Source organism: Myxine glutinosa, chromosome 5, assembly GCF_964187855.1.
Source record: "Myxine glutinosa chromosome 5, kmMyxGlut1.1, whole genome shotgun sequence".
Lineage (NCBI taxonomy): Eukaryota > Metazoa > Chordata > Myxini > Myxiniformes > Myxinidae > Myxine > Myxine glutinosa.
Genome location: NC_136265.1, coordinates 44828458 through 44845456, shown reverse-complemented (window position 1 = coordinate 44845456; position 16999 = coordinate 44828458). Strand labels below are relative to the sequence as shown.

Sequence of the window (16999 nt, the reverse complement as noted above, 5' to 3'; positions counted from 1 at the left end):
CCCTCCGTCCGTGTGTGCGTGTGTGTGTGTGTGTGTGTGTGTGTGTGTGTGTGTATGTGTGTGTGCGTGCGTAAGCGAAGGACCGAATTCTAATTTGGTGTGTGGGTGCAACTAGGCATATGGAAGAACCCTATTGAAAATTAGGTCACCACGTCAAAATCCAAGATGGCTGTCACCATATCGAAACCTTGTGAGCGCGATATCTTGTTGTTATTATGTTTCATGTGTGTTTCTGTTTGTTTATGCTTTTGTGTTTTATGTGTTAGCTTTTACACGAGCCTCGACTTTGTACACAAAAAAAAAAGAAAAAAAAAAAGGCGTCCCCACAATAATATTTCGTGTGTTGCTTGACTTATAGAGACCGAATAACCTGCACAGGTTCAGCGAAGCTTCAGGGTGACCTATGCTATGGAGGCAGCCACTATTGAGAAAAACGATTCGTGAGTAGCAGCAAAAAAGTTTATGGAGACCGGTTCCCTGGTAGCATCTTGCAGAGGAAGATAAAATGACGTAAATTAATTTCGTTTTGTACAAATAATTATTCAAAGTTATTACATTCGATCGCCCAAATAAAAGGTTCTCTTTTCGTGCACGGCCTGTGAGCCATGACGGTGTAATTAGTGGTAGAACCTTCAATAACGCTTTGGATCAGTTTAAGTTGGCGTTCACTATGTGTCGTGCACTTTTATTAAATTGTTGTTTAGTGATGATCCTTAGGTTACGTACATTGTCTGGACCTGAAGATCACTGCATCTGAAGAAAGGCGGGAATGACCTTTCACCTCTTCGCAGGTCCAGGCTTGGCGGAATTCTCTCACGATGACGTCCACCTCTACAAAGGTAAGATTTAGCAAACGATATGTTTGGTATAATTTGAATTTGACGTGAATAATGCATTTTGGATTATTCGTCCTGTTTAATTTTAATAAGTACCACTTGCTTGGTTAATGGACCCTATGTACAAATCACCTCAGACTCAGTCACGCGGTTTTTTTTTCAGGGCTTTCAAATTAATCGGACCATCTGAAAGACCATTTAGGGGAAGCTCCAAATCACCCAGCTCGGTTAGGGTTAAGGGAACCTCATTGAAACGTACAGCGTTGACTGCTGGACAGCACGAAAGTCGAAACCTTTTATTTTGCATAAAGTCGTTATGACGTAAATTATGTATTTATGACTTTGGCAATACCGATCACAATACATTTATGATTTTGTTTCAAGTCGATTGCCTTTTCCCCTTCCTCTTCTTCTTCCTTCTCTTTCTAATTTACTGCCTCTTCTTCTTCCTCTGCGCCCTCATCCCCTTCCCTCACTTCAAATGGCACCACAGAAGACCGAATCCCTCAATTCTGTGTTTGCTTCCAAATCTTGTGTTCCCAACACTTCCCTCTCTCCACCCTCCCTTCCCAGTCATACCCAACTGCTCCTGGACCTCTAAGGTATTTTGCACTTGAGAAGGAGGAGAAGTTTCTGGCAACACTCAACTCTGACTCTGCAACTGGACCGGGCGGCATCAGCTCACGTGTCTTAAAAACGCCTCTGCTGCTCTTGCACACCTTTTCACCGTATCATTTGTGTTAGGTCATCTTCCATCTGTTTGGAAATCGGCCCACATTACCGCATTACATAAACGAGGAGCAAAACCGGACCCCCTTAACCACAGACCAATTGGCTTCCTTCCAATCATCAGCAATCCTTGCTTTTCTCCAACAACCTCACCTCAGATCACCAGTTAGGATTCAGACCAGGTCATTCCACCTTGGACAAGCTGCTTATACTCATCCAGCAATGGATGGAGGCCTCGATGCCATTGCCAGACATGAGATCAGGGCCGTCTCTCTTGCTTTTGATACTGTCTGGGATTCCATTCCGCCTTGCTCTCCAATCTCTCTGCCTATGGTATCCAAGGCCAACTCCACACATGACTTCCTCTCCTCTCATAGCCAACATGTGGATCTAAAAGGAATTCATTTCATCCCAGGACCTATCCCTGCCAAGGCAGTGTCTTGGGCTCAGTCCTGTTCATAATCTTCATCAACGGTCTTTCCGACTCTGGAAAATCACATTTATCTATTTTCTGATGACTCCGTCCTCTGCTGTGACATCCCTCATCCTTCAGGCAGGTAGGCATCAGCCTCTTCCCTCTATTCAGACCTTGGAAAAAAATCACAAGCTGGTCAAATACTTGGAATATGTCTTTAAATCTTAACACATTTCACACTCTCAAGGACCGTATGGTAAACCCTTATATCTACTTCAACTCTAAGATGCAGGCGTCAAAAATCCTACATAAACGCAGCCATTTGGCCTCGGAGGCCCCACAAATGTATTCGTGTAAAGTTTTTTAATTTTCATATTTTTGTCACTGAATTATTTGTAACCAAGTTATAGGAGCATATAATGAGGCTCATATCAAGAAAATAATGATATAACATCGTAGTACAACAACATTTATGCGGGGCCTCAAAGGCCCCAAGCCTGCATTCGTGTCGGATTTTCGGGTTATAAGTGAAGAATGAAGATTTTCACACGATCCTGAATGAATTTTTTTATTTTAATGTCGCTGAATTTTGTGTAACAACATGAAAGTCGGTGAAAATGAGGCTCATTCCAAAAAAAAATTGTACAGCATAGTTTTTGCAACAAAAAAAACCTTTTGGGCCTCCGAGGCCCAATCACTGCATCCAAGGGTTAATAGTAGTTCTCCTGAAGTTCACTCAAACCTACGTTCTCTCTTCGGCAAACCACGTATTATTAAGTTTGCCTTCAAAGCCATTCACTGGCTGGGCATCCTTTTTCGTGCAATCCTTCCTTGGCACACTTCAACGTTTGTCCACCTGCAAGGCCTTCATCTGCAGTTTGATGGAATACTCTCACCTCTGTGCTTGGCGTCATCAGCTGCTACCCATGTTAATCCTAGCTCTCGGAGTCTCCCTCTATTTTGTCCTTCAACCCTGCTGTTTATGTCTCTCCCTCAGACCTTCCCCTAGTCGCATCGCCCACTGCCCACACCCATGTTCTACAAAAAATAAAATTCCCTCTCTAAGGCCATTTTCCCTGCTAGAGCAGGGGTTAGCCTTGCGGGCCCCATGACAATCATCATGGTTCCCTTTTTGAGGCAACTTTTTTTTTATAGCCGGATGCCCTTCCTGACACCAACCCTTTAGTTGCCTCTTACTAAAGGAAAGGGGCACACACCGACACATTCATCCCAGCAAGCGGGTACTCGATTTTCCGATCTCGGAAGGATGACTGGTTGAGTCAACCCCCCTGGCGTTAATTCAACGATCGACCGGGATTCAAACTCAGGATCCTAGGATCCCAAGCCGGCACCCTAACCGCTAAGCCAACACCTATCACGTTCTACTGTTACTTTCATGCTGTAACAGGCGTCCTGATTTGTCCTGTGTTGTAGCTCATCCCCGAGCCTTGACAGTCCAAAAAATAGAAGGAAAAAGCATGGTGATCAATGTGATGATGCAACCTATAACCATCTATGTTAACCCCAGCCTGCCCAGGTGACGCACGTTCTTTTAGAATCACACACCAGGTTACCATCCCCCAATTCTAAACCAAACGCTCACCTCCATTCCTTCATCCCTATATTCTCTCATCTGTGGAACCGAATACCTGTGTGCGTCTATTGTCTCGTGCTACTCCTTCCAGTCCTCCGAGATGACTGACCATGGTCACCTAATGACTCTCCTTGACCACCTCCCACTCATCTGCTCATGTGCGTTCCCTCTGATACCCTGTCATTCTGTGAACCTGCTCTCTGGTATTTAGCTCCTCCATGAGCCGATATTTCTGTGAACAAAGCGATTCAAACTAGTCACTAACCGTTGGTGGTTTGCGGTTTTGCTGCAGGTTGGAGAAATATTTTCTGCAGCTGGTGCAGCATTTAGTAAGCTCGGGGAGCTCACGATGCAACTGCATCCTGTTGTTGAAGGATCACCATCTGGGTGAGCTGAGAAATATGCTCCGGAGTTTTTTTATGAATTACATTATACCTCACGGCTTCTTGCTTTAATGTCCCAATGAATAAATTTTGTATTATATTGGAACCATGCCTCTACATATTACAGTATCTCACAGCCGATACATATGGCAAGCAGGTGTGTGATTATCATTACAATTGTACCAAGACAGGCTCTCGGTAGAGTGCATACCTCAACCAGGCAGATCAGTTTACGTTTTCTATCCCGCTGATATTCCGGATCTGGGTTCGGACCTGGACCAAAATATTGTCGTGCGAATCCCTCCGGTTAACACCAGGGACGGCGGATGGCTCAAATGGATTTAATGGAGGCGTCGACCAAACACGGATTTGACTATGAAGCGCGCGAAGAAGAAGAGAAGAGGAAGAAGCGGGGAAAAGCGCTTACCTGGAGCGTGCCGACTGCAGCTCCGATCCTGTAGGGGAATTAACTCAAAACGGGAATGCAGGGTAAGATGTACAAAAATAGAGATTTATTCACGGAACCCGATACAATGAAACGCGACGGTAAATAAATGATAATCCTAAATTGGGATCCCACACACCAGACTCAACAACAGGACACAGGAATGAATGAAAGGAAAATAAAGCATATGGCGTGTATGCAATGTGGTGCGTCTTAACTGTCCGTCGTCTTGCCGTGTCCGCCGTCCAAACGCGGCTCCGTTCGGCCCCGCTCGTGCGCCACCAGGCCTCGAACAACCCGCTCGCCCCGGCCTCGTCTGTTCAGCGGCACGCCTCGCTCCAAGCTCCAAATCGATCGCACACGAGGTCCCGCCTGCTCACAGCACCAAAAGCACCGAGCACCACAAAAATGGCGAACCAACGACCACCAGGGACCTCCCAAGACCAAGAAGGGAAGCGCAGAGACAAGTGACCAGCGAAGAAAGAGAGGGACAGAGCCCAGACGAGTCAGAGAGAGTCAAAATGTCGTCCAGTGCCCCCATTTATAACCTTCCTCGACTCTCCTCCAATGTTCTGTTTTGCTGGCGCCCTCTCGTTGGCCGAGTGCTTCCCGCACCTGTATTGCTCGCCCTGATTGGCTGGAGGTTCGTGCCTTCCGCGCCAACCAATCACACGTTCCCTGTAGCTTGGTTATAGCTCGTGTCACTCGATGTTGCCTGGCCCGCCGGAAGTGTAGCTGGCGGCAGCCATCCGGCAGTGCCCCGATCTGGCTTCCTGCCTGTTTTCCAAAGTCGTTATAAGGGAAGGGGATTTACTTACTGTGTGCACTAAAGGGCCTATCTAAGTGTTTAAAGGAATGCGTTGCCATAAGGGACAAAGGAATGATTACCAGGTCTGACGCACAAGGGGTGTTATCTTATTCCCTCCACTATTTAACACCCGAACATCCTGGTATGTTCACAGGTATACTCTTATCCCTGCAAACCGCCTAAAAACACAGAACTTATTACAGGGTAGATTCCCTATCGCGACAGTCAAATACCTACCTATACAGATCTATCTGGCTCTAGATATTCCTCTACCCAAATTCATAATAATATAATCGGCGTGCTCTTATTACCCAACAAATTCATCCACCAAGTTTTGTCATAACTCGTGCATAATTTTTTGCGATATCATGCTATACATTGTTTTGCGATGTGTTTTGGAAGATTGTCATGGGGACCGCAAGGCTAACCCCCGCTCTTGCAGGGAAAATGGCCTTAAAATGTCTTGTTGTTGTTGTATTGTTTGTTTGATTGTCCAGACGATATCTCAGCCATCCTTTGAGCTCGGAAGCTGAAATTTTGGCACGATAGTTAGCACGTGCTTTGGCAAAAGCTGTATTTTTTTTGTTTTTTGATTAATCCATTAATTGATTAATTATTTAATTATTGTCGGTTTATTATTATTATATTAATCACTTATTTATTTTCTTTCATCTGGGCAATATCTCAGGCACCTTTTGAGCCAGGAAGCTGATATTTGCACATGACAGTGACCAAGTGATTTGGCTGTAAAGGGTATTTTTGAACTATTGATTAATCAATTGATCGATTATTTATTGATTAATCAATTAGTTATTTAATTTTTAAATTAATTTCCAAAACGTTACAGCTTCAGATGAAAGACTGGTGGTTTAGGTATTCTATTCTCCAATTGCTAAGAAATGAATGATTTTACGATTATTATTTATTTAATTACGCTAAAGGTGGTTCACTAAAGGTGGTTCACCCTCCCAATACGTTTCTATGTGCTGCACAGCGGCATTGCTGGAGTCAAAGGCACAGGCACCCCGGTAATGTCACGCGCTTGAGGATACGTTATTTATTTGTCATGGGGGTGGTGTACTTTGAATGTATTTGTACTTGTTACTCTCTTTTTGAATACCTAAAAGCCATCAAGTCGTGCAAAATCATTCAACACTTGGTGAATGGATCTAGTTGGCTGGTTAGTCCGTCCCCTGCGCAGCGAGAGATGGGGTTTTGAATTCACTTCTGTCTGTCTGTGTCTTTCCGGCCCGTAACTTTTCCACCATTTGAGCTTTGGTCATCAAATTTTCAACAAAGCCTTGTGAGAATATGGAGAAGGCAAAATTAATAATCTGGTCAATAGGTCAGACGAAGGTCAACGTCGCATAAAATCGTCAATTTTCTGTATTTTTTTTTTTGCTGTTTTTGTCGTGTTTTGCATTTGGGAGAAGAAGAAGTCTCAATACAAAATGACCGCGGACGGTGTTCTCATTTTCCGATGCTCTCTTGTTTTTTTTGTTTGTAATGTTCATTCCAGCACCCATTTATTTTACACTTTCCTACAATTCAATCGTGTTTGCAATTCAACAAAACACTCACAATGGAACTTTAAATTCTGTTGTATATTGTTGCGGATATGGGATTTGGCCTCCATCCATATCCGCTTGTAAATATTCCCCTATTTCCCCAATACTCCCCAACTATCCCCAATCCCCCATTCCCTAGTCCCATTGTCTGTAAACAACACTCTGTAGAACCGACCTTCCCCTTTTTCCCCCATTAAATGTCGTGCCCAGGTTCACCGCATCTCACGTAGACAACTATAGGACATCTTGCTAGTTATTCTTAGTCTATGTCAGTTAAGGACTCGTTTCCATTAATTCTGACTCTTCGTTGCACCAGAATGTGATTGTATGGCACCAGTAGTGAGTTTAGGACCTCCCAATACCTCCCCACAACCTCATCTCCGCATCCTCCCATCATCTCATGGAACAACAACAACTACAACCACAGCGGGGGCGGCGCGGCCGCGGCGCGGGGAGTGGGCGTCCTCACTCCGGCTTGGTTAGCCGCCATTGCCCATGTGCTCCTCCGACGGGGTTACCACGAAGGGGCTGACTGTCAGCTCCTCGTCAAGGGCGGAGCTCGGTAACCCCCCCGCACCCAATAAGAAGCGGCGGACCGATTCCATCTGGGGCGGAGCTAATGAGCCGAGGGCGTGTCACTCCCCGCTGGATATACGCAGCCACTTACCGGAGGTGACGTGAGATGCGCCCCCAGCTTGAAGAGAAACAGACGCCACCTCCAGCGCGACGATACCTCCCCGCATATCTGGACCGGACCGTGTGGATCCTGTCCCTGAGCCAAGGTGCACCTTGTGCTATCCATCGACTACCTGCCCTTCCTTGCCATCAATCCCTGTGTGAGTCAGTCTTGTCCCGTTTATCTGTGGTCTGTCGGGGCTAATATAAGACCGTATTTAAGTGCCCACCTTTCTATGTTGTACCTCTTGTCAGTGTAATCTAAACGTTCTGCATACAAATATTATAACCTCCTCCGGAGGTCTTGAGAACTGTACCCCTGGTGTCGTGTCATATAACCCAGCCGTTGTGTCCTTTCCTTAATTGATTTAGCATAGCGCGATTTGGCCAACGTTCGAGTGGAATGGGGTAAACTGTGCAGACGCGGTCATACCAAACTGCTCGGTAAACTAACATCCAAAACCGCGTCTGTAACAATATTTTTAAATCTGATACACAGGGTCTGAAGACTCAAGGAGGATCTCGTACGTAAACTGCACACATATGCAGACAGACGTTGAACAATATCGGAGTTGACTTTAGACAAACCTGGCTCAAGGTATCAACTCTCAATAGCATTCATGGTGCTTGCTACAAATTGTGCGTGTGCGTGTGACAGAGAGAATGGAGGAGGGGAGCGAGAGAGGGCAGAGTGTTGGGTTGACAGTGAGGGAGTGGGAGGTTGAAGGTTGGATCAGGGGAGAGGGAGTGAATGGGGTACAGGAGAGTGAGTGTTGTGGCAGAGAGAAAGAGAGAGTGAGTCAGGAGTTGGTGGGGGATATAGAGAAGGTGGTGTGGGAAGAGAGAAAGAAAGAGAGAGGTGGAGGAGGTTGTGGGGGAACAAGTTGTGAGTGAGTGAGAGAGAATGAGGAGATTGTAAGTGGGTGGGTGGGAAATAGGTGGTGGGAATAGGGGAGAGAGATTGAGGGGGCAGGAGAGAGATTGTGGGGTTGTGACGAGAGACAGAGAGAGAGGATTGGTTGGGGGGGGGGGGGGGGGGGGGGGGAGGGAGGGGGAGAGGGATGTTGGGGAAGGAGCGAAAGAGGGAGGATGGGGGAGCAGGAGAAGAGAAGCCAGTCACCTTTGCTCTGTTCAGTGCTGTGTTGATGTTTTCGAGCATTTATTTGTGCTTGTCTCAGTTTTGTCATTGCTTTTAATTTTGCTTTTGTGACAGAGCCAGCAATTCCATCTCGAGGTAGCTTTTCTCTCTGCAGTTCACCGGGCATCATAACATATTCTTATAACATATCATTCTCTTTGCTAACTCCCCTCTCCACATCTGCTCCCCTCTCCTCCTCTCGTCTCTCTCCCCCTCCTCTCTCCTCCCTCCCCCCCTCCTCTCTACTCCCTCCCCCCTCCTCCTCTCTTCTCTGTCCCCTTCCTCCCTTCTCTCTCCCCATCCTCTCTTCTCTGTCCCCTTTCTCCCTTCTCTCTCCCCCTCCTCTCTTCTCTCCCCCCCTCTTACCTTCTCTCTCCCCCTCCTCGCTTCTCTCCTCCCCCTCGTCTCTCCTCCCCCTCGTCTCTTTTCTCCTCATCCTCCTCTCTTCTCTCTCGCCCTCCTCTCTTCTCTCTCCTCCTCCTCTCTCCCCTCCTCTCTACCCTCCTCTCTCCCTTCCTCCTCTCCCCTCCTCTCTCTCTCTCTCTCTCTCTCTCTCTCTCCAACCCCTTTTCTGTCTGCTCCTCCATCCCCCATCCCCACTCTCCCTCCTTGTCTCCTCCCCACTCTTATTCCCATCTTCCCCATCACCCATCCCTTTCAAGATCTCCCCCCTTGCCCCTTCCCTCCAAAATCCCCCCACACCCCTCCCCTCCGAGATCCTCCCTCACTCCTCCCCTCCTAGACTCCCCTCTCACCCCTCCTCCTCAAAGTGTCCTCCCCGCTTCTTCCCCCTTCCAACTTTCACCTTCATCTCCCTCAACCTTCTGCCTCACTCCCCTCTCCCTTCGCTCCCACCTTTTGTTCATATGTGTGTTGTACCGTCCACCAAACAGTGATGACTCCATCTACATCTCGCTGTCTGATAATATGGACCAACTTCTATCTACCCATCCCAACTCTCTCTTCCTCATATGTGGTGATTTCAATTGTCACCATGCCAGTTGGCTGGGTGTGGGTACCTCTCTCACCAGCCATGGCTCTCCAGCAAAGGACTTCTGTGACTCACTGGGACTGACACAATCTGTCAATTTCCCGACCCGGATCTCAGTCAACGGAGCATCTTCTCTTCTGGACTTGGTTATGACTAACTTCCCTGAAAATGTCTGCTGCTCTTCTTCTGCTCCAATCGGCTCATCTGATCATGTGCTTGTTAAAGTGGACATCTCTCTGACCATTCTCAGAGAGCCTCCTCAGCGTCGACGAGTCTGGCATTTCACTCAGGCCAACTGGCACGGTCTTCAAGCAGCCATCAATCATCTGGACTGGTCTCCCTTCTCTACCGTCTCTGACATCAACTCATCCTGGGAATTCTTCCAAAGTAAATTGCTCTCTCTCATGCACAGATTTATCCCATCTCGTCTTCAGTTGTCATACCCTTCCTCCCGTCCATGGTACACGGAATCTTGTGGTGAGGCTATTGCCCAGAAACGACTTGCTTTCGTCTCCTGGAAAGCAAATCCAACGGAAGGAAATCTCATTTCCTTTCACAAAGCCCGAAACAAGTGTGCGTCCACCCTCAGGAGAGCCAGGAAACAATATCTCTCCGTTCTCAGGACAGAACTCTCTTATCTGTCTCCCTCTTCCAAATCCTGGTGGCGTCTGGTCAAATCTGTTTCTGGTGTTTGTTCCCCCTCCATCCCCTCCCTCACCTCAAACGGCCACACGGCTGACTCCGCACGTGAAAAAGCTGAATGCCTCAACTCTGTGTTTGCCTCTAAATCTTGTATCCCAAACCCATCCCTCTCTGTACCCACCGTACCCAGTCGTACCCAGCTGCTCCTGAACTCTGTGTCCTTTCCTCCTGACAACGTGGAAAAGTTTCTGTCAACCCTCAACCCTCAACTCTGATTCTGCAACTGGACCTAACGGCATCAGCCCACGGGTCCTAAAATCTTGTTCTTCCGCTCTTTCACTCCCTCTCTCTGTTCTCTTCACCCTCTCTTTTGCTCAAGGTCATCTGCCATCTGCTTGGAAATCTGCCAACATCACCGATTTGCACAAAAAAGGTGCAAAAACAGATCCCAGCAACTACAGACCAATCAGCCTTCTCCCAATTATCAGCAAAGTCATGGAATCCATCATTGCTTCAGATATGAAATCTTTCCTCTTCTCCAATGGCTTGATCTCTGATCATCAATTTGGTTTCAGACCTGGTCACTCTACTCTGGACATGCTGCTTCTGCTTTCTCAACAATGGATGGAGGTCCTCAATGCCAAACAGGAAATTAGAGCTGTCTCCCTTGACATATCACGTGCCTTCGATACGGTCTGGCACCCCGCTCTGCTCACCAAACTCTCCTCTTTTGGTATCCATGGAAATCTCCACGCATGGCTGGCGGACTTCCTCTCTAGTCGTAGTCAACGTGTGGCCCTGAATGGGTTTCTCTCATCTCCTCTTCCTGTTCAGGCTGGAGTTCCCCAAGGCAGTGTTCTGGGCCCTGTGCTTTTTCTGGTCTTCATCAATGATCTCTCTGATTCTCTTGAAAATCCTCTCTATCTCTTTGCTGATGACTCTACTCTCTGTCGCTCCATTCTTCATCCCTCAGATCGGCAGTCTGCAGCCTCCTCACTCTCTGCAGACCTGGACAAAATCACAGACTGGGCAAACAAGTGGAACATGTCTTTCAATCCTGACAAATCTCACACTCCTACGATGTCTCTCCGAAAAGACCGACTGGACAACCCTCCCATCCACTTTCTGAATAATCCTCTCCAAGAAGTTCTGTCACTCAAGCTTTTGGGTCTCACTATCTGCCATGATCTTTCCTGGGAAAACCACATTTCAAATCTGGCCTCCAAAGCCAGTCGCCGACTGGGCATCCTCCGTCGTGTGACGTCCTTCCTTGGCACACCTGAGCTCCTCACCACATACAAGGCTTTCATCCGCAGCTCCTCACCACATACAAGGCTTTCATCCGCAGCTCTATGGAATACTGCTCTCCCCTCTGGGCTGGTGCTCCTGCCTCACACCTAGCTCGTCTTCACGCTGTTGAAACTAAAGCATTCAGAATCATTGGAATCTCCCGCGATGAAGCTAACTCCAAGGGCCTCTCACTCACTCACCGCAGGCAGGTTGGTGGTCTTTCCGTCTTCTACCGACTCCTCTCTGGCCTTTCCCCCCCCCCAGCTCTCTCTGGGCTCTGTCCAGCAAATATTCCTACAGGTCGCACAAGATCTGCCTGCAACCCTCTTATGGTTAAACTGCCAAAATCAAGACTCTCTGCTCACCTTCACTCCTTCATTCCTCTTTTCTCCCACCTCTGGAACAAACTCCCTCACTCTCTTCAATCCCACTCCACCCTCCAGGTCTTTAAAACAGCTGTTCACCACCATCTCTTATCTTCCCCCATCCAAAACCTTGATCTTTTCTATCCCTGCTAATTTCATCCCAATTCCACTTTTTTGAAATACCAACTTCTGTCCTGGAAGTCCTTGGTGTCCTTGTGTTTTATACTTTTCCCACCCCCCCTCCCCTCCCCCGCCCGTTCCCACGCCTCCTCCCCCCAAGCCCTCTCCCTCCCACACATCTCCCTGCTCTTAAATGTTGTGTGCTCTCAAGTGTTTGTGTGCTTCCCCTTCTCTTGTCTTCCGCTCCCTCTTTTTATATATTTTGTTTGTCTGGTTGACTTGTTTGTGAAGTAAATGTCAGCTCTTTCACGAGCCTCGATTCAGTATACAAACAAACAAACAAAAAAAATAAATAAATGAAGCGACGCCGCGTTACCCAGCAACGCCGGGTACCTTTGCTTGTTACCTATAAAATAATGTATAATTATTATCACCTTTATATCCACATGTTTGAGGGTTGATTCAAACTCTGCTGGTGGTTTTCGTTGTCACTTTCAAATCGTTTAAAGATTTCAATAACTTTTCACGCATTTGGTTGTTGTATTTTTTTAATTCTTTTTTTCTTTTTAATAAGGTATTTGAAAAATTATGCCAGAGTATCATGTGATTTGTTATCGGGCAAGCGTTCATTGAAAAGCAGATGGTTAACTCCTGATAGTTTATCGGCCCCAATGATTCCCATCACCTTGGGGGATCGGGTGAGAAACGTTTTTGGCCCAAGTCTCACGAACCGGCTGGCTCAGCCTGCCATTCGACTGAAGATAATTTCGGCAGGCATTTGTAACTTCTTATTTTGTAACCTGCGATAAACTCACATGCTCTTTGGGATAGACACAAAGGGACACCCCTAGACTAGTGCTGGCAAACGGACCCTCCGACTTAACGTTTCTTGTTTTGTTTTCTGAAGTATGAGGTGAAGTGCTTTTACGTTTACACGTCAAGAGATATAAACGAGTCGTCCGCGTGGATTATCCTATCCTCACGTGGAATGTCCGGCCGTCCCTAGTGCCAAGTGGACAGCTGAGGAAGTTCGAATGCTGCACGAGGCTGTGGAGCGGTTTGGCAACGAATTGAACTCCATCAGCCAGATAATCAGGGAGCGAACAGTGTAAGCATTGCTGACTTTATCTCATCTTACCTTGCATCCTTTTCCTCTTTTTGTTTTCCTCCTTATTTAATAATTTTGCTTCCTTATATTTTTCTTTTCTCCGATCAGTTTCCTCTCTTTGTTTAAAAAAACAAAATCCCATCAAATGCTTCTTGCTTTCATTCTTCTCCATTAACTAATAAATTATTGTCTTTCCTTCTTCATTTAACATCACCTCCAACATCATATTCTTTATTGGCTCCACCACCAAAGGTCTGCAGAGGTTACGTTTTCATCCCTGTCTGTCTGTCTATGAACAGGATATCTCAAAGCATTGTGGATGGATTTGGATGCAATTTGGTGGACAGGTTGGGTGTGTGATATGAACAAGCCAATTCCATTTTGGTTCAAGTCCGGTTCCAGATCCGGCCTATCAGCGGGATACAAAACGTAAACTGTTCATCCTGTCGGAGGTATGCGCTCTGCCGAGTGCCGTTATAGTTCAATAAGAGTCACTGTTATCTCATTTGACGAGCATTTTCTCTACAACCTCTGTATTAATAATGGTAAATAAATAAACTTAGATGATTCTGATCTTTATTTTATCGAAAAGCGTTCCCTTATAAGGAACTTCGATGCAGGAGGAGGCCATTAGGCCCGTCAAGCCTGTGCCATTTTTGCTATCCTATGGTTGTTTGTCCCTAATTTATCCATTTTCAATGCAGAACCTCAAGCAAGAAAGCAGCACGTAGCATTTTTAAAGACTTTAGTACGACTCAGCCTGTGTTTCAACCGCCGACCTCCCGGACTTGGAGGGGGTGGAATGCTCTCACCCTTGCACCACTGAGTCCAGATGCAAATTTTGTCAAATGCATAAACAAGCCCTTAAGATTTTTTCATTTGATAAAAACCAGCTGTTTTTGCTTGATCTAGAGCCGTGCGGGAATCCTCATTATAAAACCATTTGAAACTCTACCCAGCGATAAACGGTCACCCTGATGTTTTGCATGCAGGGAGATGCGCTGTGTGCCTCGTCCATTGGATGGATATTGGGCCGTATGACCCGTGTGTCCGCATCTGCCACTTGTCATTGGTGGATGTTAAAGATCCCACGGTGTCTTTGATGAAGGGTAGGCGAGTTATCGAATAGCAAATTTCTGCCATGACTTGTAGGCAGGAAGGCAACAGAAAACAACCCAGCATAAACAACCCTTTATCCAGGAACTCCTTTGGCAGCACCGACACTATATCAAGAGCCTGCTGCATTTTCTTGATCGATTGATACATATTGTCACGTCAGATGGTCCGTCTGTGCCGGGGGTATAATACCCCCCCCCCCCCCCCCCTGCGAACAACCAAAATGGTGATTAAAATACTGCGTTCGATTATAGCACTATTCCCCAAGGATCGCTCCAATCTGAGGCCGAATTTGGCGGCACAACGTGCAGGAGGCAAAAGGCAGGAAAACGTCATAGTTATAATGGGGTTTATTAAAAGTAATGAATATGGGGGAAAGGGTGACAGGATGAAAAGGGTGACTTCAGAAAACAAACACACCAAGCCGTCGACAGACACAGATAGGGATGATGGGTCATGCAAAATTGTGTATAGAGGAGAAAAATGACCAAAGGCGAACCCAACTATGTCGCTAAAAATAAATACCGGCACTCGCACAACAATGGGGAATGAGTGAGGGCTTGAGCAAGGCCTGAGCTGGCTGTGGGTCCATATGGCCCGTGCATGCTGGTGTTGCACAGCTCTGGTGCGGCACAGGGCGGGAGGATGACGAGAGGGGTGCTGCTTTTGCAAAGGTCCGCTTTCCACTCCAACTGCCAACTTAAAAACTCCCCAACGATCACATGGGGTCTCCACTTCAACTCCAACTAACTGACACTCCCCACACAATCATGGCTCTTGTAAACTTTGGAACTTCCATCATGCACGACTCGTCCCTATCATTGGTCACCCGCAACTGTGGCCATGCCATTTTCCGGGCTGTCCTGCCCCACGGGACACCCCCAATAAAAAAAGTCTTCCGCCCCCTTTCCAAGGCTTCACAGCTGAGTACGCCACCATGGCCTGTGGTGTGCCGGCCAAACAGTCCATGCTGTTTCCTCCTAAAGCGCAATGTGCTTTCCAGCTTTGCCTTTGTGCTCAAGTCCTCACCTGGCCCCGCTCGAAAACAGGTTTACACAACAAACGTACTCTATCTGCTTTATAATTAACACTCACTGCCTCTTCAGTGCACGTTTTACAATACGATGTGCTCTGACATTTTCCCTGTTACAAGAGTAATATAAGCTAAGCTTTCACACGGTTCATGCTATACTTTCCAGAATCTAGTTATGGATTCCCCCCCCCCCCCTTCCATGTAACATTATTTTCAATATGTGGTTGCTAGTTTACGTAATGTGAAGTAATCTTTTACATTTTATACTTTATTTCTTTTACATTTTTACATTTTATACTTTACTTCTACAACATCTGTCGTCGTAGTGCGGTTCCAGTAGGGGGCATTGCATTGTAGATCATGCTGTTTAATTTTGATGGAGGTGTCAAGCTGGCTATTCCTCCTGCATTTAGTTTGTGGATGTTAGAAATCCCATCTTTTGAAAAGAGAAGGTCTTTGTGTGCTGGTTTTCTGGTCAAAATCTCTAATCAAGATTAGCTGTATTGTTAGCACTAACAGTAACGCCATTAATTTATGTGGTCGTGCTATAGTGTGGATATGCGCCAGGCACAATCGTCCAAATAGGCTGCTGTTGGTTATGTTCAAAGTAATGGACAATGATAGTGGAAGGTACGTCCAAGCACCGCTCCTTGCAATGCGAGACATGAATCCTCTGGCTGTTCGGTGGACAAATCCATGTTTACCTCCTGCTGCTTAATCCACAGAATCTCTGAACTGATTCGTTTCACTATAAAAGCATGACTTACAAAACCACGAGGGGGCCATCTACATTTGACATTCACTGAGATTAGATGGATGTTGTTCGGATTAGGGGTGGAATGTTGAGGAGTTGAGGTTGTCCATACATTGAGGAGTTGAGATGGTAAGATTATTATATATTTATTTTAAAATGACCTCCCTGTCCTCCCTCTTGTTTGTATCCTGCTCACGCCCCACACCCCTTCCACTTCTCTGTTCATCTCTGACCAATGTCTCCTTTTTGTCTTCACTCCTTTCTCAATTAACCCCTTCCCTTTCAGCATATTTGATACTATCAGATATGGGTTGGAAGAGCATTTGTTAGGTTGTGATGGTCATAGACCACCACCACCACCATCACCAACAACAACAATACAGTGCTGAACAGAATAAACAGTGACAATAGCAGACAACAATCTCATGATCGTTGGTCTTGAAGCACCACCCATGGAACGCCATGATGTCATCCCACATGGCGAAAGCTTTGACAAAGGTCCACTTTTGACTGCGCCAAATGGAATAAATAATCTAAGTAAATTTAGATGCCTTTTATAAGCGGGATTGTAAGACTGTTAAATATACCTACGAAGTTGGTGATGATGTGCGAAACGGGGAAACGGGAGAAGGGAAACATGACGGACCCTGACTGTATTGATTAGCGATGGCCCCTTAGACTTTGGTCAAAAAGCAATTCAAAGTGTGGGTTGTTTGTATTTGTCAAACCCTACTTACAATGGAACCCACAGTCCAATCAAGGTCACCACATGACATGAAGGTGCATGAGCAGTGTCATTTTATCTTTGGGGTCTTGGGGCAGGGTCAAAAAGTCAAATACAAGAAAATTCCGGGCAAATTTTTAAACATCTATTGAAACTTTGTGTCTGCAATAAACATTGGAGGACGCATGACATATGTACCAACAGGTCTACAAAAGCTTCGCGATGCTGTTGTTGTTGGTGTGGTTGGGGTTCTTGTTGGGGGTTG

General features: G+C 46.4%; 1 protein-coding gene across 7 annotated transcripts in view; it reads left to right on the top strand.

Moving 5' to 3' along the window:
* The first annotated feature begins 681 nt into the window (after positions 1 to 681).
* Positions 682 to 16999, top strand: part of BACC1 (BPTF associated chromatin complex component 1) — a 65907-nt gene continuing 49589 nt past the window's right edge. For 2 of the 7 annotated variants that reach the window (XM_068117189.2, XM_068117191.2), the window contains exons 1-3: positions 720 to 839; positions 3867 to 3961; positions 13006 to 13107. In XM_068117189.2, coding sequence (XP_067973290.2) covers positions 819 to 839; positions 3867 to 3961; positions 13006 to 13107 — 218 coding nt within the window. In that variant the 5' untranslated portion in view covers positions 720 to 818. Of the gene's footprint in view, positions 840 to 3866; positions 3962 to 13005; positions 13108 to 16999 lie in introns of all 7 variants that reach the window. The other 5 variants (XM_068117192.2, XM_078778004.1, XM_068117188.2 and 2 more) reach the window with 4 other exon arrangements.